The 25,823-nt window shown below is 37.9% G+C and overlaps 5 protein-coding genes and 1 pseudogene across 6 annotated transcripts; all 6 read right to left on the bottom strand.

The window, feature by feature from the left end:
* Positions 1–354: 354 nt before the first annotated feature.
* Positions 355–3,728, bottom strand: LOC106376038 (MACPF domain-containing protein At4g24290). Of its 2 annotated transcripts, none has more exons than XM_022694716.2 (8): positions 3,473–3,728; positions 3,006–3,257; positions 2,687–2,925; positions 2,408–2,609; positions 2,235–2,303; positions 1,950–2,136; positions 1,628–1,794; positions 355–1,307 (listed from the first exon to the last, which is right to left on the bottom strand). In XM_022694716.2, exons 2-8 carry the CDS (start codon positions 3,255–3,257, stop codon positions 612–614), a joined length of 1,812 nt encoding a protein of 603 aa, XP_022550437.2. In that variant the 5' UTR covers positions 3,473–3,728; the 3' UTR covers positions 355–611. The 2 variants fall into 2 exon arrangements, with proteins under 2 accessions (XP_022550437.2, XP_013671537.2); XM_013816083.3 differs by having other exon boundaries at positions 3,498–3,702.
* A 1,389-nt stretch (positions 3,729–5,117) lies between these two features.
* LOC106376037 (heat shock 70 kDa protein 6, chloroplastic-like) lies at positions 5,118–6,866 on the bottom strand. Its single transcript, XM_048743674.1, has 6 exons — positions 6,853–6,866; positions 6,410–6,508; positions 6,137–6,326; positions 5,920–6,057; positions 5,659–5,865; positions 5,118–5,420 (listed from the first exon to the last, which is right to left on the bottom strand). The coding sequence occupies exons 1-6, from the start codon at positions 6,864–6,866 to the stop codon at positions 5,118–5,120; spliced, it is 951 nt and encodes a 316-aa protein (XP_048599631.1).
* Positions 6,867–7,137: 271 nt separating this feature from the next.
* Positions 7,138–8,181, bottom strand: LOC125575359 (heat shock 70 kDa protein 6, chloroplastic-like). The gene is made up of 2 exons (XM_048744135.1): positions 7,596–8,181; positions 7,138–7,506 (listed from the first exon to the last, which is right to left on the bottom strand). The coding sequence occupies exons 1-2, from the start codon at positions 8,148–8,150 to the stop codon at positions 7,246–7,248; spliced, it is 816 nt and encodes a 271-aa protein (XP_048600092.1). The 5' UTR covers positions 8,151–8,181; the 3' UTR covers positions 7,138–7,245.
* Positions 8,182–9,747: 1,566 nt separating this feature from the next.
* LOC106376036 lies at positions 9,748–13,770 on the bottom strand (annotated as a pseudogene).
* A 3,208-nt stretch (positions 13,771–16,978) lies between these two features.
* Positions 16,979–20,325, bottom strand: LOC106376035 (heat shock 70 kDa protein 6, chloroplastic). Its single transcript, XM_048744134.1, has 8 exons — positions 19,495–20,325; positions 19,149–19,401; positions 18,976–19,055; positions 18,734–18,876; positions 18,551–18,649; positions 18,251–18,440; positions 17,771–18,169; positions 16,979–17,557 (listed from the first exon to the last, which is right to left on the bottom strand). The coding sequence occupies exons 1-8, from the start codon at positions 20,068–20,070 to the stop codon at positions 17,159–17,161; spliced, it is 2,139 nt and encodes a 712-aa protein (XP_048600091.1). The 5' UTR covers positions 20,071–20,325; the 3' UTR covers positions 16,979–17,158.
* Positions 20,326–23,354: 3,029 nt separating this feature from the next.
* On the bottom strand, positions 23,355–24,080 carry BNAC01G16190D. Its single transcript, XM_013814477.3, has one exon. The coding sequence runs from the start codon at positions 23,845–23,847 to the stop codon at positions 23,518–23,520; it is 330 nt and encodes a 109-aa protein (XP_013669931.1). The 5' UTR covers positions 23,848–24,080; the 3' UTR covers positions 23,355–23,517.
* Between the last annotated feature and the right edge of the window lie 1,743 nt (positions 24,081–25,823).

Raw genomic sequence — 25,823 nt, 5'->3', positions numbered from 1 at the left:
CTTATTCTCCGCCTATCGTAATTAGAAATGTCAAACGCGTTTCAAAGTTGATTATTATATTACGAGACTCTTTCTCCTTACTTGACGCTCCAAACTTTTACAACGTTGTATACTTCCTTACGTGCAAGTAGTATTGACTTTTACTTTGGTAAGTCGCGCAAGAGACGGACTAAGAGTAAATCAAATGAGACGTTAACTATATATTATATCCATGACACAGCTTCTAGCGATAAAAAAATTGGGGCACGGCGTAAACTCACCTGCATTGGATTTGAGTCATGTTGAAAACAAAGTTGCTACTATTCTAACTAATGATCTAGCCATCTTTGATATATCTTATATTCCAAACTTGGATCATGCAAAATATGATATTCATTCCACTCAATTGCACTAAGTGCATTTTTTAGGAGTCGATAGGATCAGTCAATATGGCAATATAAAAAAAGATTACAAAGTATAGAATCATTAGCCATGCTCGCAGATTATACCATTGCTTCTTCAAGACAGGAAATGTACAAGACATGGAATCCTATTTCTCTCTCACACACACACAAACGGTTACATTACACATGATTAATGTACACACACACATAACCACCATACCACCTCACTCAACCTTCATATGTTTCCTCCATCGCTTCATCTTCCATTATCGCAGTCAACAAGGAATACTTCACCTTCAACGAGATTTTCCCCTTCTCCACCAACAACCTCGCACCCGACACAACCCAATACCCTGGCGACTCCTGCGGCCCTCTCGTCATCTCACTCGTATCCACAAACTTCAAAAGCTTTGGAGCTTGCGCGGGCACGGGCGGTCCGCCAGGGTAGATAGCAGAGTTTATATTCACATCCGCAGGACGCGGCGGCGGTTGTTTCTGCGGCGCGGTGAAGTGATGGCTTATCAGCGTCGAGATGAGTCCCGACTTCGGAGCAAACCCCACCGCTTCATCCCACTCGTAGTTCTTGGCGAGCATCGTTCCCACGACTTTGGAGAAACTAAGGCGAAGGAAGAGCACGTTCTTGAATCCGTGGCTTTCGACGAGAAACTGAGCGCCTGTTACCACCGCGAGGTCGTCTTCTGACTCGACTGGTGATGTGCAGACGTGGGAGTAGTTCTTCCAGTTTACTTTCTCGTAGTATCGACGGTCGTGGGAATCGTGCCGCATCGTTGTGTTTGGAGCGTCTTCGAGCTGGAATATTTTGGGGAGAGAGGAGAGGTGTTGCAAATGAATCGCTAAGCGGTTGCTTCTTCGTCCTTCTAGGTAGAGCCGCATGCCAGTGATTGGTCTCTTCCCAACATCAACCTGAAACCAAATAAACAATAAACGAATTAATCCACAACCTGCAAAGTCTTGTTATACTCTTTACTCTCTAAATAAGATTTTTTTAAAAAAAAATTCTTGTTCCAGGAAAATAGATTTTCTATATTTTTCAAAGTATTTTTTATACTTCTAAAAAAACATTAATTGAGAATATGTGAATTGATTGAATATCATCGAAAAGTGTATAATAAAAACGAACAATAAATTTAATTGTAAGCAACTATTGTATTCTTAATATGTGTGAGAAATATATAAGATCTTTCTTTCGGGAGTATATGATTAGGAATGAAAGAAACTCATACCGGAGTGGTATTCACAAATAGCTTAGGTCCAAAGAAACTGAACTGCAGAGACGCACAACTTTGCTGCTTCCTTTGAGGACCAAGAGGAAGTTCACTAAACACTGGAGCCCACTGCCTTGGTAGCTGAAACTCTAAAAACTGATGTAGCTCTGAGATCGGTGGCTTATCTACAAAAACAAGTACCACAACATATCAATATAAACACAAGAGTTATTGAGTACTGCACCTACTTATCAACCTATCTAATAAACTGGTTGTACTGTTCTCACTTACTTATCACATAGTTGGATAAAGATTAAAGATGCAAGTGTAGTAGGCTTACATCTTAAATAGAGATTAATGGCGTGGCTCAAGAAACCACTTCCTGGACATCCATTAAGCAAAGAAGTTATTGGAATCAAAGACATGGAGATAGCATCAGGCTCTGTCTGAACTGTATGTAGCCAATCGTTATGCGTTAGATTTCTATTATCGTTTCCACCTCTCCTTTTGCACATGAAGAAAATGTCCTACAAATACAAATGTAATTCATGAGAAACAAAGAAGCAATTTCACGTGCAAAAAAAAAAAAGTCTACTAATATTATGTGGTACCAAATAGAAATCACCTCTTTATTTGCATAAGAGCCCAGTGAATTGGTATCTGCAAATCTCAGGCGCTGCTCCTTTGCTTCCACCTGTAACAACGGACAAAAGTTTTGATTGCAACACTAAACTGTTAGTAGTAATTCTTCAAGATGTCAAATAAGAAAGTTTTGGCGATGAGAACAGTTACACAGACCTTACTAGTTGGATGGATTCTATCTGAAGCTATGTTCTGGACTCCACTAGCTTCTATAAACCTCTTATCAGCCACTTCTTTCAACCTTTTCTGGAGATCATCAGGCTGAAGTTTCGACGAGTGTTGCTGTTTAGCATAAATCACATCTTTCCCACCCATCTTAACACCAACAACTATATGCGTCCCATAAGTATCTATAAACCTGTTAACAAAAACATCTGACTAAACGTTACTTACAAATTCAACCCAAGAGCCAATTTTAGAAAAGTGGTAGATCACCTAGCCAATGCAGCGGGATCCCATGTTGATGGAACAGCCTGCTTAACATGCTCACGTAGCAACATTTGAGATTTGTCCAAAGCAACCGAGTAAAAAGAGATGAAAATGCCATCAAAGGCAAGGTTCTTGGTGTAGGCAGCATCTTTCTGCCAACAGCCAGAGAACTCAAACAATGCGTTGAAGTGACCTGATGGGATTTTACCAGCCAAAGACAGTTCTTGGTTGAACTGCTCTGTCATCTACAAAACTCACAAGAAAAAAATAAAAATTAACCAAAATACTTTGATGGGTGGACATAAAGTAAGAGACTTTTTAATACCTGTTGGAAAGAAAGAACATCAGACCTAAACCTCATGCGCTCTCCTTTATCGCATTTGATAGACTTCGAAACGTTAGGGATAGTGATTCCACCAGGTAACACAATCTCGCGAGTGTCGTCACCGTCTTGAATGTCGAGCAACCGTGATTCTTTGCAATACTTCAAGCGTACATCAATAGCTAAATCATAACCGCAGCCGATTGAACCAATCGCAAATTCAGCTGCTTTAGAAGCTGGTAGACGAAGTGCCATCTTTAGACCCAAAGAAAAAAAATAAACAAGAAAGAGGATTAAGCTATAAGAATCAAAAAAAAGCAATCAAAAGACACTTTGGTCTTCTGGTTTCTGAGAGATGTTGACATAATAGAGATTCTATTTATGGTCGGAACAGAGACTTTGTCAAATCTGACCAAATAAATGAGATGTAGTAATTGCCCAAAGAATAGACCAAAAATCATTCAACAGACCTTGAAAGAAAGTAAAGGTGAATACTTTGAAGAGAAAGAAGTTGAAGCTCAAGTATATGTCTTGGTTATCGCGGAGAGAGCTCAGAGGCACGATCTAAACGAAGCTGAGAAGAATCCTAGAGGTTTCTGTAGAGCTGGTGTGGACATGGGATGATGGAGAGATTTGGGGGAGGAAAGGACGAAGAAAACCATCGGCTCTCAATTAATTAGGTGTGTAATCTAGTATATGTGATTACAAGGTAACAGCTTTAAGTCAGATTAAAACAAAAGTGTTTAAAGTTTTGGTTTTAAGGCAAAGAAAAGTCAAAGTCAATGGATAATTGTGTTTGGTCTTTGATCTTTCTCTTTTTTTTTTTTTTTTCTTTTTTTACTTTTTAGTTGCTAGTACTATTTATCTCATAAAACTTAATTCAAAATTTTGAAATATTTTTTGGTTTCTATTATTCAATAATAATATATGAAAAATTCAATTTCTTTTTTGAATTATATTAACTTAAGTTAGTAAATCACCAATTAATAGTATATTTATAATAAAATTTAAATTTGTCTAAAAGCTAAAAACATATTATTTGAAAACAAACAAAACATCTTTTTTTATTATCTTGGTTTAACAGCCTGTTATATGCTTCGCTGGGAAGTGGGAACTTTAGTTATTAGTTTCGACCAAAAAAAAAGGAATTTTAGTAAAAAGCACTCGTAACTATGAAAATGTTTTCACATGTTAGAAACTTCTCATATTTCAAAGAGAGATCTGCTCAGAGAGTCAGAGGTGAGATCATTCTACCTAGGAAGTGGGGAAACCTTAAACTACTTTAACAGGTTTCATTATAGTTTGTTTACAATTTTTAAACATGGAAATAAAAACTTACCACATTTTGATAAAGATTTTCTCGAATATCTCAAGATTTTGTTTAGATTACCAAGTTTTTTAAACCATCTAGTTATAACTTTTGAATAATCAGAGGTGTGATTTGATTTGGTAGAAATAGTAGAATGATTTGGCAGTCGTGGTTGTAGCTATCATGGTAGTAAGTAAACTTGGTTGAACTGATAAATATATATTGTGACGATTTTTACTGTAGGATTATGTAGAATTAGGTTGTCTTTTCTCTATGAGCAGATTTATAGTATTATAAACCGATGGACCAACCCTCAGGGATAGAAAGTAGAAAGAAGAAGCGCTTTGATTTCAACTCTAAACGTTTGAACATAGGTACATAGGTAGTTCTCCCAAGCTGTGAACCAGAGATGCTGATCTTTTGTTTATTTCCCTTGCCTTTGTCAACGGACGTCACTGGCATCGATTTTTGGAATTCCACTTGGTGCTGTTGGGCACATTGTGATTAATACATGTCTGTCCGTCAGAACACGTCGTAAAGACTTTTAATTTTAAAGTAGGGAGAGTGGTGTTGTTCCTTGGAATACATCTTAGTCCGTTACACCACTAAGGGAAAGCGGTGTCACATCTACAAGCATAAATGTTGCTCACATCTACAGCCAAAAACACCAAATCAAAAGAATACATCACTTCTTGATGAGAACTCATTGTTAATGCAACATCAAATTATTATATTGAAAATATTTCTCTGTAATAACATTGCTTCATTCTAAAGCCCAAAATAAATTTATCATCACAAAGCATTGCTCAAATCAACCGATTGTACTTGTACTTGTACATAGACAGACCGATCTGCATCACTTCTTGGTTAACAGCAGCAATGGAGTCCTTGATTTCTTGGATCGATCCACTTCCAATCTTGACTTTGAGCTCTTGTAGCTTAGCCTCTATCTTCTCTTTCACTTCACCTGGAATTTTCTCTCCAAATATTTTAAGTTGCTTCTCGGTCTTGTACACAACAGAATCCGCCTTGTTCTTTGTGTCAACTGCCTCCCTCTTCTCTTTGTCATCCTTTGCAAACGTTTCTGCCTCTTTGACCATTTTCTCTACCTGTAACACGTTCATTCACACCTAACTTTTGTTACCATAAACATCAATAATACTTTGCTAAAAACGAAAACAACGTTTTTTTTTAACAAAGGCTATTAGATCATGGACATAGTAGCCACTCCCACATTAATCATTGCAACAACGATAAGCAGGTAATGCTTACAGTTAACGTACAATGTAATAAACCTCGAGAAGTAACCGAGTTGGTAAAACACAAGCAATGTAGTTTGATTTGTACCACATCCTTGGGCACTGTAGTAGCACCAGTAATGGTAATCTCTTGTTTATTTCCGGAGGCTCTTTCAGTAGCAGTGATGGAGAGGATTCCATTTGCATCAATGTCAAATTTGACGTCGATTTTTGGAACTCCACGTGGTGCTGGTGGAATACCATCTAGAAGGAAGCTGCCGAGACACTTGTTATCCCTAGCAAACTCCCTCTCACCCTGCAGCACATAAAACTCAAGACTTGTCTGTCCATCATAACTAGTCGTATAGACCTTTGATTTAGAAGTAGGCAGTGTAGAGTTCCTTGGAATAAACTTATTCATAACACCTTCAAAGGTTTCCAAACCGATCGAAAGCGGTGTCACATCGAGAAGCACAATGTCACTCACATCTCCAGCAAGAACACCCGCCTAGAGTCAAGTGGATAAGGCCACTTAAATAAAATCTCGCACTAAATAGGGTGAAAGTTCCCAGTTTACGAGAACACACCTGGACTGCAGCACCTAGAGCCACAACCTCGTCAGGGTTAACTGTGACATTAGGTTCTTTCCAAGTCTGCTTCCTGACGACCTCCTGAACAATAGGAATACGTGTGGATCCACCAACGAGGATCACCTCGTCAATATCTTTGAACTTGAGCTCTGCATCCCTCAGTGAATTCTCAACGGGAGTATTACACCTACAAGATAGAGACAAGGAAAATAATTTTAATCAAAGGCTAAAAGAATGAGTATGTCATAAAAACTGTTAAGTAATAATTACCTGGCGAGTAAATCTGAGCACAATTCTTGGAACTTGGCACGTGTCAGCGTGGTTTTTATGTGTTTCAGTCCATCAGCTGTGGCGGTGATAAATGGCAAGCTGGGCCACAGAATCAAATATTTATCAGAATCGACATGTCTGTGAAAGTACTACCAAGTAAGTCAATAAATTTGTGCAAAGAATTTGTACCTAATATTTGTTTGAGTCACCGAGGAAAGCTCAATCTTAGCTTTTTCTGCTGCCTCTGTCAACCTCTGAAGTGCTTGTCTTTCAAAAGATCAATGCCTTCGTCTTTCTTTAAGTTTGAAGCGAGCCAATCTACAACTCTCTGCATTGCAATTTGTTGCAAAACTTAAGCACCGAAGAAAGTGTAAACAGATTCAAAGCACTTATTTGATTAAAGTTCTTTAATTTAAGATCAATTGTGTGCAATTAGCTAAAACCTTGTCGAAGTCATCGCCTCCCAAATGTTTGTCACCAGAAGTAGAAAGCACCTGAAACACACCTTCACCAACTTCAACAACTGCACAGTAAGAGACGGTTCTTATTAACCATGATCTCTTAGCCGGATTCTTAACTTATGATTTGACACTTTTTTTTTTACATTTTTCGGCTAAGAGACGGCTCTTATATCTCTTATTTAAGAGACGGTTCTTAGATTTTCTTAATTAAAATCTAACAAAAACTAAGAACCGTCTCTTAGCTAAAGCTAAGAACCCTAGTTAAAAGACGGGTTAATCATGGTCAATAAACATAACAAGATGTTGATACAAAAGTGTCAGTAGAAACCAAAAAAAATAAATATATATATATATATACATAGCAACAGTTTAATGTCAAGTACCACAGACATCAAAAGTACCACCACCAAGATCAAAGACAAGAATTGTCTCATTGCTTTTCCTTTCAAAAGCATAAGCCAAAGAAGCAGCAGTGGGCTCATTGATAATTCGAAGAACATCAAGCTCTGCGATGCGACCAGCATCTTTAATAGCTGTCATCTGTGAGTCATTAAAGTAAGCAGGCACAGTGATGACAGCCTTGGTCACTTTTTGGTTCAAGAGTCTCGAGGCATCATCCACAAGTTTCCTCAAAACCTAAACAACACACATAAAAGCAAGAAACCAAACACATCAAAAAGACAATACACTTTCCACAAACTAAACGATAGTCAAACTTTGAATACCTGAGCTGAGATTTCCTCAGCGGCAAACTGTTTACCAATGGCGGGACACTCAAGCTTGATGTTTCCGTTCTCATCTTTAACAACTCTATACGAAACCTGCTTAGACTCCTCGTCTACCTCGTTCATCGTCCTACCAATAAACCTCTTCACCGAGGAGAAAGTGTTCTCTGGATTAACAACAGCTTGCCTCTTCGCAACTTGCCCGACAAGCAGGTCACCGCTCTTAGTGTAAGCCACCACGGACGGAGTCGTCCTCTGACCTTCAGCGTTCGTCACAATCATGGGCTTTCCTCCTTCCATGACAGCTACAGCGGAGTTAGTCGTTCCCAAATCGATTCCCACAACCTTCTCGTTGACCACTCGCACTGGACAGCCGTTTCTGATACTCATTCTCAGGAAAGCAGAAGTTGGGGTAGTGAAAGTACTGTTTCTAGTGCCGAAGAAGGCGCTTCTCGGCATGAAACTGACTTTACCATTGAGATTCCTCTTGGAAGATGAACAAGCAGCCAATCCAGTTCCACCGTGAATGTTAATCTGAGCGGCTGAAGAAGCCATTTTTCGAGTTTTATAGTAGATATTATGGTGAGTTCGCCCTAGTTAAAGCTCCCAGGCACGACTTACGAAGCAGCCGCAAGATTGAAGAATTCAACATGAGCCTCTGCCTCCGGTGCTCCCCCTCCGCCTCGTCCCACTCCTGACCGCCATGATTCTTCATTCTCTCCGTTCTTCCCAAAGACCTGTCATGGTGGCGACTACCCCGGCGTGTCTCCGGCCCCCTCCAGATCCACCGCCGTCGAATTGTATGTACGCTCCGCTTAAAGCTCTTTGGCCCGTCATCCCTCCAGAACCACCGGATCCCCCAGACGGTCCCCTCCTCCTCGTTCTCCAGACGGTCCTCTTCTCCGTCGTGTCTCCTTCTTCCCTCGCCGCCGTCGTCCACCTTACTCTGCCACTCGGCGCCGCTCTTCTCTGTACAAACGAAACCACCGGATCTACTCAGCCCGAGCTTTGGCTCGCCAAATCTGTTCGGTTCTGCATCTATGAAGTGCCTACACCACTCCACGCAGCCTCAGATCCTCTCATCTACGCTGAGAATACGTTCTGCTATGCCTCAGCCTTGTCCATCTCTGCAGTGTGTCCAAGCTGTTCCGACACAGCCTCCTTCACCTCCGCTTTCACCTCCTTTGGTCACAAAGTCTCAGTTTGCTGTTTGTTCAAACTATCCAAACCTCCGTTCAAAACATTTTACGGGGTCTGTACGTTCATGTCAAGCCTGACAGAATCTTATGAAGAGCAGTCTTGGGTGATTTCCGTCAAACTTCTAAGGTTTCAATACGGTAATATTGGATCCCGAAGTCTCTGCCTGAATTCAACCATCGCTTTCTTTTCAACTTCCGTCGAGCACATACAGGTCGTTGCAAAGCATCTTGGTACCCAAAGGTTATGCTGGATCTTTATTTCCAAATTTAGGCATCTCAGGTCTTTCTTGCTTTCCAACTCATTTGAGATTCACATAGTCTCGTTGGGAAGCTTTTTTGGTGGTTCAGAGTGCCCTGCACTCTGCATGGCGAAGTCTTTTGAGTTTTCATCACTCAAGGTCTTCTCCGACAATTCAACGCTCATCAGAGCAATCTCCGGCAACATACAGTCCAAAGAAATCATCGGAATCGTTTCAGACATCCGCATCTCCTCTGGTTTTGCAACAATCGTGTTTTCTCGCTTCTTTAGATCGGAAAACTTGTTTGTCTACAATTTAGCTAAGCAGGCTTTACAGCTTTTTCTCCTTTGTACTGAACTCTTTGGGGTTAAGCCATCGTTTTAGGCTTCTTCTCCTCTTTCTATTTTAATGAAAATTTCTGTGATAAAAAAAAAAGTAGATATTATGGAAATGATTTCTTATCGATCTCTTGTCTTCATTTTGATACAAAAGATCGAGAATATATACAAGAGGAGAGAAATATGACCAAGTTTCACAAGATATTTATAAAGATATTACTACACGAATGCCCAAAAATGACCTAATACTCTTCTTCAAGATCTGGACTTCTCAACTTACCATCTTCAATTTATTCATCTATTTTTTATTTACCTATAAACCATCAAACGGTTAAGAAAAAAATGAATAGAAATAAAATTTTAGGATGATGAGGAATAATCATCAAAATTAATAAAGAGAAAATTTGTTCTATAATTCTCTACAAACAAAAAAAATGAAGAAGAAAAAGGAAAACAAATTTTTCATGAATGATAAATTTTTTAAGGAATTGTAAAGAATGTAATGTTTCTTTTCATTTGTTTGGTCACCATTTAAAGCCATAGTAATTATAAAATAGAGATATGTTTTTCTCCGATGTATTTAGAGTATTTTTGGAATTCCACTTTGGTGTTGGTGGGCACATTGTGCTTAAAGTAGGCAGAGTAGTGTAACTTGGAATACATCTTAGTCTTTACACCACCAAGGGTTTCAACACCAAGGGAAAGCGGTGTAACGTCTACAAAGAAACACCAAATCAAAAGAATATGGCACTTCTTGATGAGAAGTCATTGTTGCTGTATATACTGCAACATCATATTATTGCTTCTTTCTAATCCCAAATAAATTATTTTCAAAAGCATTTCTCAGATCAACACATATTATACCAACCTGCAAAATCATGTGTGTGTGTGCACGAATTCAATTCAAATTAGCCGTCCTCGTGCCTTTTCTCATTTACTTTGTGAAGTCGGCATCGATCACATCATCACCACCTTTGCTTGACGATGAATCTGTTGATGAAGCACCTTCACCTCCAAGGGGAAGGACCTGCTCCTGCTCCAGCTTCAGGTCCAGCTTGGTTGCACATAGACTGACCTATCTGCATCACTTCTTGGTTAAGAGCAGCCATGGAGTCCTTGATTTCTTGAGTCGATCCACTTACAATCTTGTCTTCAAGCTCCTGTAGTTTAGACTCTATCTTCTCTTTCACTTCACCTGGAATTTTCTCTCCAAATTCTTTAAGTTGCTTCTCTGTCTGGTATACAACAGAATCCGCCTGGTTCTTTGTATCAATTGCCTCCCTCTTCTGTTTGTCATCCTTCGCAAACCTTTCGGCCTCTTTGACCATTTTCTCTACCTGTAACACGTTCATTCACACCCAACATTTGTTACCATAAACATCAATATTATCCAAAATGATGTGGTTTCAGGCCTGGGAGATTACGAGCTTCTGCCCGAACCTCCTGGTAGCCAAAATGAAAAACGTTTTTAACATAGCCACTCCTACATTACCATCTCATAAAAAAAATGGCTAAACCTCGAGAATTGACCTATATGTAACCAAGTTGGTAACTCAAGGCAATTTAATTTGACTTGTAAACTGTACCCACCTCATCCTTGGACAATGTAGTGGAACCAGTAATGGTAATCTCTTGTTTATTACCGGTGGCTCTGTCAGTAGCAGTGGCGGAGAGGATTCCATTTGCATCAATGTCAAATTTGACGTCGATTTTTGGAACTCCACGTGGTGCTGGTGGAATGCCATCTAGAAGGAAGCTGCCGAGACACTTGTTATCCCTAGCAAACTCCCTCTCACCCTGCAGCACATGAAATCTAACACGTGTCTGTCCATCATCAACAGTCGTAAAGACCTTTGATTTAGAAGTAGGCAGTGTAGTGTTCCTTGGAATGATCTTAGACATAACAGAATCCGTACGTAACGTCTCATTCCTTCTCTGCAACTGTAAGACCTCAGCTCTCTCACTTCCTCTGAGGTTTCTTGTGGAAGTAGTACACTCTCTGCAACGTTTCCTAACATCTCCAACAGTATTCGTACCAAGCGAAAGCGGTGTCACGTCAAGAAGGACAATGTTACTCACATCCCCAGCCAGCACACCAGCCTGGACAGCAGCACCTAGAGCCACAACCTCATCAGGATTCACAGTCACATTAGGTTCTTTCCCAGTCAGCTTCCTGACGACCTCCTGAACAGCAGGTATACGTGTGGATCCACCAACGAGGATCACTTCATCAATATCTTTGAACTTGAGCCTTGCATCCCTCAGTGAATTTTCAACGGGAGTCTTACACCTATAAGATAGAACCAAGGATAAGGATTTTAGTTTAGGCCTCCATGATTTTAATCAAAGGAAATGTAATAATAGGTGAGCTTTGATTAAATTACCTGTCGAGTAAATCTGAACATAACTCTTTAAACTTGGTACGTGTGAGGGTGGTTTCTATGTGTTTAGGTCCATCGGCTGTGGCCGTGATAAATGGCAAGCTGTGAACAGAAGAATCCAAAACGGCTTGTGAGATTACTAAGAAGAAGAAAAAAAGACTGGGCTAGAAAGTTGATTGTACCTAACATTTGTTTGAGTCTGGGTGGAAAGCTCGATCTTAGCTTTCTCTGCTGCCTCTGTTAACCTCTGAAGTGCTTGCTTGTCTTTCAAAAGATCAATGCCTTCATCTTTCTTGAAATTTGAAGCCAGCCAATCGACAACTCTCTGCATTGCAACATAACTTTACGTGTGATTCCAATCACTTTTTGATTGGGGACTTTTATATGTGCATTTAGCTAAACCTTGTCAAAGTCGTCACCACCCAAATGTGTGTCACCACAAGTGGAAAGCACTTGAAACACACCTTCACTAACTTCAAGAACTGCACAAATAATAAACATAACAAAATACATATTATCAGATATGTTAATACAACTAGAGTCAGCAGAAACAAAAAAAAAAAAGTAGAGAATCTTAGCCACAGTTTACCAGAGACATCAAAGGTACCACCACCAAGATCAAAGACAAGAATTGTTTCGTTGCTTTTCCTTTCAAAACCATAAGCCAAGGAAGCAGCAGTGGGCTCATTGATAATACGAAGAACATCCAAACCAGCAATGCGACCCGCATCTTTAGTAGCTGTCCTCTGCGAGTCGTTGAAGTAAGCAGGCACCGTGATGACAGCCTTGGTTACTTTTTCGTCCAGGAAGCTCGAGGCATCATCCACAAGTTTCCTCAAAACCTACAGCACACATGAAACCAAACACATCAAAAACTGGTAAATTAAGGACACTTTCAAACAAACAAATGATAATTAAGAGTAAAAAAAAATTGAATACCTGAGCTGAAATCTCCTCGGCTGCAAACTGTTTACCAATGGCGGGACAGTCAAGCTTAACATTCTCGTTCTCATCCTTAACAACTCTATAAGAAACCTGCTTAGACTCCTCAGCTACCTCGTCCATCCTACTACCTATAAACCTCTTCACCGAGGAGAAAGTGTTCTCGGGATTAACAACTGCTTGCCTCTTCGCACTCTGCCCAACAAGCCGGTCACCACTCTTAGTGTAAGCCACCACAGACGGAGTAGTCCTCTGACCTTCATCGTTCGTTACAATGGTGGGCTTGCCTCCTTCCAAGGCAGCTACGGCGGAGTTAGTCGTACCCAAATCTATTCCCACAACTTTCTCGTTAACAACTCGCACCGGACCTACCGCGTACCTAGAGCCGTTTCTGATACTCATTCTCAGGAAAGCAGAAGTTGGGGTAGTGAAAGGACCGTTTCTAGCGCCGAAGAAGTAACAAGAGCCGCTTATTGGCATGTAACTTCCTTTCACATTGAGATTACTCTTGGAAGAAGATGAATAAGTAGCGATTCCAATTCCACCGAGAGCGTGAATCTGAGCGGCCGACGAAGCCATGTTTTGAGCTTAGGGTACAGAAGGAGAGATGAAGAGGAGGGTTTGATGAGAAGCTGTCAAAGATAAAAGAAGAAATGATTTCTTATCGATCTCTTTGTCTTCATTGTGATACAAAAGCTCGAATATATACAGAAGAGAGAAAGACGTATGAAACTTGGCCACCAAGTTTCACAAGATATTTATGAAGATATGTTACTGTACTAAAGCCCAAAAATTACCCAATTTACCTCACCTCGAGTTGGAGCCTAGAGATTCGGAATGATCAATTTGAAAACTAAAACATTAAAATGCATTTTAGTAAAGCAAATCTACAATTTCGCGCTAGAAACGAATCAACCCTTGGAGGATCTCTACCATACGTCACTCTGGAAGGAGTAGTTTTAAGTGATGTATAATACGTGGTATTGTACCAAAATTCAGCCCATCCTAAGAACTTGTGCCACATGCTGATGCAAAACACCTTAAGTAAGTCTCCAAGCAACGGTTTAAGATCTCAGTTTGACCGTCTGTCTGTGTCTGTGGATGGAGCGATGTACTATACTTCAACTGTGTGCCTGATAAGCGAAATAATTCCTTCCAAAAATCACTCCACATAATCCATCGAGATGTCTTCCCAGATTTGTACCGGTATGGCTGTAGCAATTCAGCTGGAGCTAATGTAGAGTACTTGTGAGTCTGACAAGTAGAACAAGCTGCTACATACTGTTGGACTCTGCGGAACATGCCATCCCAATAAAACCATTGTTGAATTCGTTTAAAAGTCTTCAGAACTCCTGAATGTCCTCCCAACAATCCATCATGACACTCCGCCAGAATTAAAAGAATGGAGATATCGTTATGCACGTAATTGGTGTGTCAAAGAATATGCTCTCTAATCAAAATCGCAATAAGTGGTAAGAGACAAGTCATTATCCCATTTCTTCTTGCCTTTTGCAGGTTTGTTGTACACAATGTTGTCAGTGTGTATCAAGGCATCTGAATATGATATTGCCAAAGACAAGGAGACTAGAAGATATAACTCTAATTGGTTTGACTTTCGGCGGATACCTCCGTTCAAAGGTATTGTTACCTATTACATTTTTACATGACACATTAATCATTATTTTGGAGGGTGTAGTAATGATGATAGTTTGAAACGATTATGATGTTTGCCAGATTAAGAGGTGTATTCAACTGAGTTTTAGATGATTTGTATTAAAATGACAATTCACTTTTATTCAAACATAAATTTTAAAAACTCACTTAAAATCCACTATTATTGAACTTAACATTTCATTAAGTACTATGAAATTCATGGCTATTTAAAATATTTTAAGTTGTGAAGTTTAAAAAATTTAGTGATTTTAGAGTGTTTGGATAGAATTTTTTAGTTAAAAAAAAATTAAACTCAAATCTCATGGTTTTAAGTGATATTCTATAGTGGTTTAAGAAAATCACTGAAATCATTCAAAACCTCATTAAAAATCAAATAACCTCAAATCATGCCGAGTGATAAGAAAGAATATAGACCGAGTAGAATATAGACCGAGTACGATAAATCATGCCGAGTGATAAGAAAAATAAATAAAACGATCAAGCAAAAAGTGATACTGAACCTAATTAGCTAAGAAAGGACTTGTATCTTTAGCAAGATCAAAATTCTGCTCCATTAAAAATGAGCTGGTTTTGAACTAAGGAAGCATATCTCAACAAATAATTTATGGGGTATAGTTTTGAATAAGAAAATACATTCTTTGAATAAGAAAATACATTCAACATTTCGTGTCACCTTAAGACAAGAAAAATATGTTAAGTTCCTAAAGTGTTTCATACGAAAACAACTTCCCAAATACTCTTTGAAAGATGATAACATAGCGGAATTATTACCATGCATCAGTAAGTCATCAACGTACAAAATAACTCTTATCTTCCACTTTCTATTTCTACTTCTTTTCCTCATTCTTTTTTTTCATTTTCTTTATTTTCATCATTTTTTTCATTTTCTTTTTCGTTCTTTTTTCTTTCATTTTGTTCTTATCATCGGTCAATTTTCTTCTTCTTTTTTGATTTTTGATTTTTGCTTTTATTCTTTTGATATTTTGTTTTATTCATCGGATTATTTAGTCATTTGATTCTTCAATTATTTTTCTTCTTCCTTCTGTTTCGATTTTTTCTTTTTCTATTCTAAATTTTTGTATTTTTCTCCTTTGATCTTTCTTTTTTTTTTGTATTTTTAATTTTTTTAAATTCAGAAACGTAAAAGTTAAATTATAACCCATAAAAATAGTTTTTCTTAATTTTAATATCAATAGAGACAACTATCAAATTATACTATAACTTGGTAAAATTAAAACTTACTTATACCAAATTGTACCATCCTCTAGGCATAATTTAGTAAAACTAGTCCCTCGACAATAATACAACTTAAAATTAAAACCTAATTATACCAGATTGTAACTTAAATTTTCATATCTAAGACTTGAAAATTGAAATTTTGAATTGAGAAAAATATAAAGACAAAATCGGGGAATCTTTTAATTTCAGTATAGAAAATATGTGAGTGATATTAAATTCTTTTCACTAAGAATATATGAGAAATTTTTCCTAATGGTGAAGGACAAGGATTTTGGAGACGTTCCAGAGGCGTTTTCATCAAAAAATTATTGCTGTATAATATTGACTTTTTTTTTTTTTTGAAAAAAGCATTCCCTAAAAATTTCCAAGGCTTAGATCAGAAACTGTTGACAACAGTTTCTTTTTTTTTGTAAAAGGACTTTCAAATTAAAATGTAAGAAAATACTTATGCATGAGTTTTCACTCATAAGTCTGATAAAGTTTACTACAAAAAAGAGGTTTAAAACCCCTAGATAAAGATTCATTTACATTTGAATCCTAGAAAGCAAGATGAAAAAAGACATTAACTAGTGCTTGGGGTTTCCTCGACCGCGACGACCTCGTATACCTCTTGCACTAACATTCATCCATTCCATTTCTTAAACTTTTTGTGTTGGTTTTATTGCCCTTCCTCCTCTAGTTACAGTGTAACTAGATGAGTCTCCAACCACATCACTTTTCCCATATGCAAGTGGAGTTTCCGGTTCCAGAAAGAGTGGTTGATGATCAAGAGTGAGAAAAGAACGAAGATCAATTTGTTGCCCAGTTTCAGAAGCACAAGGGTCTTTCAAAATGATAGAATGTGATGGAATGTCTTTCATAATAATAAGTGATTGGGTTGGCGCAGCTTTTTCGGCTGCTAACAGGGGTAAATTGTTATCAAGCTGAGAGCAAGAGGAAGAGTGTACCTCATGCGAATGTGTAACATGACTAGCAGATGCATAAAAGAAGAGTGACCAGTGACTTTTTGGAAGTCTCAAAAGATTGATGGATAGTATGTGAACGAGAGTTTGGCTCCACATGCTCTGCGTGAGGTATGGAGTTTTGCATCAGATGGGCAATGTCCACAATTGGGATATCTTCATTTGTGACATGAGACTCTTTTGTAACAGGAGCAGAATCATGTGGCGTAGGCGGTAACTGTTGTCAACAATTTCCCCTCGTCAACTAATCAATGAGAACTTCCCCTCATTGGCTAATTAATGAGATTTCCCCTTTTGCGAGTTTCGGACAAGGTATATTACACAGATTGGTATGATAGCAAGTAGCAGCATCTTAAGATTTGCATCTCTAAGTTATGTATAACCTCTAAGTCCATTGAAGCATCTGGAAGAAAGAAAACTGCAACATATTAGTATTCATTGGACAGCTTCACACATTGCTTCCTAACGACAAATAATCGTTTTTTTTTTCCCACAAGAACAGCTTAATCCATGCGTGTCTCAGCTCAACCCAACCAACCAACAAAATCATGCGGATATATAAACTCAAAACCATCCTAATTCGATTTTCTCATTTGCTGTCAGTGAAGTCAGCGTCGATCACATCATCTCCATCTTTACTTGATGAGTCTGCTGATGAAGCAGCTTCACCTCCAGGGGAAGGACTTGCACCTGCTCCGGCTCCAGGCTGGTTGTACATAGACTGACCGATCTGCATTACTTCTTGGTTGAGAGCAGCCATGGTGTCCTTGATCTCTTGGGTCGTTCCACTTGCAATCTTGTCTTTAAGCTCTTGTAGCTTAGCCTCCACCTTCCCTTTCACTTCACCTGGTATCTTCTCTCCGAGTTCTTTAAGTTGCTTCTCTGTCTGGTACACAATTGAATCTGCTTGGTTCTTTGTGTCAATTGCGTCTCTCTTCTCCTTGTCATCCTTTGCAAACCTTTCTGCCTCCTGGACCATTTGGTCTACCTGTAACGTTCATTCACACCCAATTTGTTACCATGAACATAAGTATTACTAAAAAGATCACAGCTCTTAGAGGCTCTATGATCATCATGGAGATAGCAACTACCACATCAAGTAATTGCAACAAACAGTGGTTCCAGTTACCATAACGTATGATGGAACTGTATGAAAATAAGTTGATAAAGCAACATTGTTTGATTTGTAAAGTGAACGCACCTCATCCTTGGGCAATGTACTGGCACCAGTAATGGTAATGTCTTGTTTCTTTCCGGTGCCTTTGTCACTAGCACTGACGGAGAGGATACCATTGGCATCAATGTCGAATTTGACTTCGATTTGTGGAACTCCACGTGGTGCTGGTGGAATACCATCCAGACGGAAGCTGCCAAGAGACTTGTTATCCTTAACAAACTCTCTCTCACCTTGCAGCACATTAATCTCAACACTTGTCTGTCCGTCAGCAGCGGTTGAAAAGACTTCTGATTTAGAGGTAGGCAGTGTAGTGTTCCTTGGAATAATCTTAGTCATAACACCTCCAAGGGTTTCCAAACCAATCGAAAGCGGTGTCACATCGAGAAGCACTATGTCACTCACATCTCCAGCAAGAACACCAGCCTAGAGTCACGGAGAAGATGGCGGTTTATGAGAACTCATTGCAGAAAATGGGGTGAGAAATACAAGTTAACGAAAACACACCTGGACCGCAGCACCTAGAGCTACAACTTCATCAGGGTTTACAGTGACATTAGGTTCTTTCCCAGTCAACTTCCTCACGACTTCCTGAACAGCAGGAATACGTGTGGATCCACCAACAAGGATCACTTCGTCAATGTCACTGAAGCTGAGCTTTGCATCTCTAAGGGAATTCTCAACAGGAGTCTTACACCTATAAGATAGAGCCAAAGAGAATCTTAAGCCTCCATGATTAAACAAAAGCTATAGAATGAGCACATTGCAAACCTGCTGACTTGTCATAAGAACTGTAAGGGAAATTACCTGTCAAGTAAATCTGAACATAACTCTTCAAACTTGGCACGTGTGAGGGTAGTTTCTATGTGTTTTGGTCCATCAGCTGTGGCAGTGATAAACGGCAAGCTGGGCAAAGAATAAATATCAATCAGAATCCACATGTCTGTGTAACGAGTAAGTCATAAATTTAGGCGAGAAAATTAAATGAACCTCATATTTGTTTGAGTCAGAGAGGAGAGCTCAATCTTAGCTTTCTCTGCTGCCTCTGTCAACCTCTGAAGTGCTTGCTTGTCTTTCAGAAGATCAATGCCTTCATCTTTCTTGAAATTTGAAGCGAGCCAATCTACAACTCTCTGCATTGCAAAACTAAGATCTGTCAATTAAAGCACAGAAGGGGGAGCAAAAGGATTCAAAACTAAGAACTTCACGGTTAATGAGTGCATTGGACTAACCTTGTCAAAGTCATCTCCACCCAAATGTGTGTCGCCAGAAGTGGAAAGCACTTCAAACACACCATCACCAACCTCAAGCACTGCACACCAAGGAACATAACAAGATACATATTAATACATCAAAAACAGTAAAAGACATAAAAACAAATTTCTCAAGAAGATATATATAGTACCTGAGACATCAAACGTGCCACCACCAAGATCAAAAACAAGAATTGTCTCATTGCTTTTCCTTTCAAAACCATAAGCCAAAGAAGCAGCAGTGGGCTCATTGATAATACGAAGAACATCAAGCCCAGCAATGCGACCAGCATCTTTAGTAGCCGTCCTCTGCGAGTCATTAAAGTAAGCAGGCACAGTGATAACAGCCTTGGTTACTTTATCGTTCAAGAATCTTGACGCATCATCAACAAGTTTCCTCAAAACCTAAAACACATATAAACAAACCCCCATAAGAAACCAAACACACACAACAAAAATAGGAACACAATAGAACTCAAAAATATAAAATTTGAATACCTGAGCTGAAATCTCCTCAGCAGCAAACTGTTTACCAATGGCGGGACACTCAAGCTTGACGTTCCCGTTCTCATCTTTAACGACTCTATAAGAAACCTGCTTAGACTCCTCAGCTACTTCGCTCATCCTCCTACCAATAAACCTCTTCACAGAGAAGAAAGTGTTCTCCGGATTAACAACTGCTTGCCTCTTCGCAATCTGCCCAACAAGCCTATCTCCGCTCTTAGTGTAAGCCACCACAGACGGAGTCGTCCTCTGACCTTCAGCGTTCGTCACGATCGTTGGCTTGCCTCCTTCCATTGCAGCTACGGCGGAGTTAGTCGTACCCAAATCGATTCCAACAACCTTTTCGTTGACCACACGCACCGGACCTACCGCGTACCTAGAGGAGCCGCCGTTTCTACTCCTCATTCTCAGGAAGGCTGAGGTTGGGGTAGTGAAAGGACCGTTTCTAGCGCCGAAGAAGGCGCTTCTTGGCATGAAACTGCTTTTACCATTGAGATTCCTCTTAGAAGAGGAAGAAGTTGTGATTCCAATTCCGCCGAGAACGTGAATCTGAGCGGCGGACGAAGCCATGTTTCGTGTTTAGTAACAGTGACGGAGGAAACAAGAGAATAGCCAGAAAATTTCGACGATAAACCCTAAGGAAGGATGGGGGGAGATTGAGAAGATATAAAAGAAGATAAAGAGAGGAAGATGAAGACAAGTGCGGGGCCAAGTTGAAGTTTCCAGAAAGAGAGGCTGCACAAACGAAACTTGATGGGCTTTTCTTGGCCGTTGGATTCCACAAGCGTGTGTTTGTATTATGGTTATGAGTTTCTCAAGTTTTGGTCCTAGAAACATCGAGACATTTCACAGAGCCCACGCACTTCTCTTCGTATCATATGTTCTCAAATGCGACGCGTCGCTTTAAGCCACAAAATCATCTTCACATCTCATAGATAAGTAGAAAGTTATTTTTCTTTTGTCTATACGACGTGGACCAGCAGCTACATGGTGATTAGTTGGTGGTTGTTACAAACTCACATTGTTGATGTAACTTGGCTTTAAAGAAAATGAACATTTGTATACATTTATGTTGATTGTATTAGTAGGTGGGAATGGTTCTTGATTTCAGGTTTGCATTTGATATGTGAAGTCGCATCTTACATATTTTATACATTCAACTGAGTTTGGTTATTACGAGAGAACCTTTTAGATTGCTTCTATGCCTCTTCGCAAATTGCCATAAGGAAATAAATTTGTGTTAGTATCTGGATGTGTCTTAGATCTTTATGCACCAGTAAAAGTCCAGCATTCGTTGGGTCGTAGTCTAATGGTACTTTATGCCTTTTTCGTTTAAGATATTTACTTTTTCTAAATAAGTATTTACTAGGTTATGATCCGCGCAAAGCGCGAGATAAATATTATATATAAATTAGTTTTGTGTATTATATGTTTTTTTACATATTATTAAATAATAAATATATATTAATAATTAAAAACTCAGTAAATATTACGTATATGATTAAATTGGTGCAAATACATAAATAAATTTTATTAATTCAAACAAACACTTTTTCTATTTTATATGATATAAAATTAAGTTTTAATGATATTAACATAGATATATAGTACATTTTTAATATTGACATCTGTTAAATAATATTTTATAATCATATTGTTTTTTGATAATTTGTATTTTTTGTAACAAAAATTATGAATCACCGATAACAATTTTTTTGTGGGATGTTTAATAGTTTTAGTCATTTATAATTTTAAAAACATTATGAAAAGTTTTAAAACTAAATATTAAGTTGTCAGTATTTGTTCAAATTTTTTTATCAAAAAATAAAAAATAAACGCAAATTTCAAAATTAAAATACATATGTATTTTTATATGGTACATAATTTATTTTAAACAATAATAATATATTAATATTTATTAAATGAGACTTCTTATTATATAATTTTGTAATCATTTATATCTTGTTATAACAAAAAATTGAAGCCATGGATCATAAAAAATTCAATGTGAGATTTTTGACAACTATAGTCATTTATATTCGTTTAAAAAAAATCAAAATATAATATATACAGAAAAATCTAAATTTTTACTATATAGTTAATGTGGTTCCTTAATTTATTTTAATATGTTAAAATTTAAAAAATGATAGAGAATAGACTAATTTTTATCAAATCTTTATTATTCAAAATCATTAATTGTCATATATATTTTAGCCATATTTGGTAATTCCGTTATTTTTATTTAAGGAAACAATGAAGAACATTAATAATCAATTTATGATTTGTTTAATAAAAAACTTATTATATATTTTGATGGACCATCATATTTTTCTAAGGATTCTAAGAATGATTGTGGTGATGACACGTGGCTACAAAAAATGTTGTAATGCTTCTCTTTTAATATATAGGGGATTTCTATAGAGAAAAGGAAATCGAGTTTGGAGGTTACTATAAATACAGGTTTAAGGGTTTGTAAGATTATTCATTCATATAATAATAAGAAACCCTAAACGTGGTTTTAAAACCGGACTGACCCGATGGTTGAACCAGGTTCGACCATGAACCGGTTACATAGCCGGGTTGGATCAAATAATTGGTTTGACCAAACAGCCACGTAGCCGGATTGGATTTCAAAGTTATTAAAGTGATAAAAACCATTAAAAATTATCAAAAATCTATAAACCATCCTTATAAACATAAAACCAGCTTATATTAATAATATTTATGTTTTAAATTCATTTATATTTTAATTATGTATCATATTTGCTAATATTACTTTTAAATTTATACACTAAACATATATTAAACCAGATTATTGAACCAGGTTTGATCCGGTCGAACCATATTGAACTGTAACCCAAAAATTATCCGGTTCAACTTCCGGTCCGATTTTAAAAACACCGCTAAACGAATATTTGCCTCAATTCGTTTTGATCTTTCTTTTGCTTTCTTCAAAGTTGATTCGTGTTCACAACAAGTTGCAATATCTAAAGGTGCTTGCTAATAAGAAAACCATGTTCATCATTACAAATCGATGTGGACCATGTGGTAAAGGTTGACGGGAATTGCGGATATACATTTTGTAAGGTCTAACTATAATTAAAGATCATCAAATAACATACAACTTGAAGTAAAAGTTTCAGATATCAAGAAGCAATAGAAAGAAAGGCTCGTGCCTACATATGTGGTAAGAATTTTGCATTATGTCATTGGTCTTGGAGCATGTGGACTTCAAATTTGGCAATCAAGTCGTCGATTTTCCTGATAATTTTCTTATCTATATACTGTACTTGCTCAAAAACATTTTTTCATTAGAAAAATGATGAAAACGTTCATTATTTCCAAATTAGAAAAACAAAACAAAACTGAACTCTCCATGTGCAAGTGCATTGGACTCGACGATTCTTGGTTGGGGTTTACACCAAAGGACAATTCTGGAGTCAAGAGTCATATTCATCTTTCAAAGAAGTAATATTCAGTTTATTCATCTTATTAGTTCTATAATATTATCTTTGGGCAGATTTTCATTTTGTTTTTTTTTTTTGAAACTTGCAGATTTTCATTTTGTTTCGATGGATTCACATTTACGAAACGCAGTGGGTTTACAGTGTCGTTTTGTATGACGAATATATTCCACATCTTTGAATATACTATTTGTCTATACAAAAATGTATTTACACATTTAGTTTGTAATCGATCCAGTCTGTTGGAACCTAAGTTAAATCTCTATGTGTATATGTATATGTTGGTTGATAAATTCAATTATCAATACAAGAAGATATTCATTACGTTTCCTAACAGTGTGTGTGTTTCAATGAAAGATCATTGTGATACATAAAGAAAAAAAAGGGACATAAGTCAAAATCACTGATCGAATATTCAAAACAGACGATAACAGTTATATAAGGAACATGTTCTTGTATTAAACGTTTCATAAAAAGCGATAAGACTTTTAACGGAAAAAAAAACATTCAGATCTATATAATATGGTAGATAGAGACTAGAGAGGAAAAACATTTAAGAGATCCCAAAGAATCGCTTACAAGCCTTAACGAATGCTTTTTTCTTGATGTTGTTGCCCTTCTTCTTCTCATGGACCTTCTCTTTATCATCTCCTTCGTTGAAAGGAAGAGGCCACGTGGTGGCAGAGCTGACAGACGAAGATCTTCTCATCATAGACACAGCAGGCTTCATTGGTGAGTGATTCGGATGCTCTGATGCAGCCACCGACCTGTTCCTGCTAAGCCTAGGTTTCATCCCAGCAGGTTCCGGATCTGGTTTCTGTGTCTGGTGATCGACCGGGTTGGGTTTCTGATCTGCTGAATCCATTTTGGAGTAGCCACTCATGGTGTGCTATCTTTTTTCTTCTTGACCTGATTTACGATTTAATAGATGGACTCTAGTTATGAGTTATGCCATCTATAAATGTGGTCCAGATCCTAATATAAAATATTACAGCTGGTGGAGATTGTAATTAACGTTTTTAACGCTTGGGCATGTGCACTTGTCTGCCAAATGTTTGGCATCACATGCATATATCCCACATGTAACACCCCTTTGTGACTCTTGTTATTGCTCTCATTCAAATCTTAGTATATACCAACTTACTAAGTAGTCTTGGATTCATTTCTCACTGTTAGAGCTTAGAGAGAAAGAAATAAACGAAAAAGATAATGTAACAAACTTTCTCTCGTATTCATCTTAGTCAACCAAATGTGTACAACGTCACTTATATAGTGATAAGGTTCTCGGTCTAAGTCTAACTGACAACTAAACCGAAATAAACCATTTAAACCACATTCATACTCTAATATTCCCTCTCAAGATGGCAAGTATATAGATTTAAGTGCCATCTTGCCCACAAGAGAGTAAAACTGAGGAGAATAGAGAGGTTTTGTGAAGATGTCAGCTATTTGGTTGTCACTACAAGAAAACATATTTTTTACTAGGGCAGTATTCGTTGTAAATTCGTCGTAAACGGGGTGTTACGACGAATTAACGTCGAAAGACGTTTCGTTGTTAAACGTCCGTCGTAACGGAGGTTTCGTCGTAAACGACTCGTTACGTTTACGACGAAATATATTCCTCGTAAAGCGCAGGGAAAGGATTCGTCGTAAACGACACGTAATTGTTCGTCGTAAAGCTCACGTAATTATTTCGATGTAAAGCACACGTAAATACTTTCGTTGTAAATCACTCGTAAACATTTCGATGTAAAACCCTCGTAAATATTTTGATGTTAATCACTCGTAAACATTCGATGTAAACTCCATGTAATGTTTACGAGGAGTTTACATCGTTTCTTATTATATTATTATTAATTAGTATATAACAAATTTTAATTTATATTTAATATTCAGAATTTAAAATAATTTAAATTTTAAAACGAAATATGAAATTGGAAAACATATTTTAAAAAGTCATACAATAATATTTAAATTCATAATACAAACAGAAAAAAAAACTACATATTCTCGAAGTAGTTGGTGGGGTTGCTCGGCTGTTGACGGGTTGGATCGGACTCTTGGGGATCTCGTGGTGGCATTCCAAGAGCGGCTAGTCTCTCACTCAACATTCTCTGCATAACCGGGTTTCCCACGGCCATCACGTCAAGCAAATTCTCAAGAGAGTCTAAACGAACCTGCTGGCTATCCATTCGAGCCTTCATCTGAGCAGTCTCTTCATCCCGTTTCGAAGTGTATGACGAAGTTGTCCTTGCAACTTCGTTAACAGAGCCTATACCGACTATCCGTCCCTTCTTTTTAGGAGCCACCTATAAAATCAAAACATATATTAATATAGTTAATTATGTTAAAATATTTAAAATAATGTAAACAAAAATTTTATGTTGTACCTCTTCGAAGATTCTGTCGACCTCTTCGGTGGACAATGTGACTGGTAATCCATCGGGAGACTCCTGGGTTAGTTGCGTCTCCCGTTCTTCAATCCGACCAGCCACCGTTTGGAAGAGTTTCTCAGATGCAGGATCCACAAAAACTCCGTCGGATGTGGCGTGAGTCATCTTGAATAGGTCAGACAGAGAAGGTAAGACTCCCGTCTTCTCGAACTACAAAAAAAAAATTAAATTAAATATTATAAATTATATTAATTGAATATTTTAAAATATATATTTAAAACAAAACATACAGCTTCTAGACGGACTCCTGCATGAGGTTTTTGTCCGGTTCTGTGAAGCATGGGCAAATGACCATCTTTATCCTTCGTCCTTCGAGAAGCCGAGCACGAATTGGCCTTTTTGATCGAAGAGGGGTGCTCCCAATAGGCGATGAGGCCATCCCACACATCCGTCGTGAGCTCAGTGG

The sequence above is a fragment of the Brassica napus genome, chromosome C1, assembly GCF_020379485.1.
Source record: "Brassica napus cultivar Da-Ae chromosome C1, Da-Ae, whole genome shotgun sequence".
Classification (NCBI taxonomy): Eukaryota; Viridiplantae; Streptophyta; class Magnoliopsida; order Brassicales; family Brassicaceae; genus Brassica; species Brassica napus.
The sequence above is the reverse complement of the archived record's forward strand: the minus strand, read 5'-3'. Positions and strand labels throughout refer to the sequence as shown.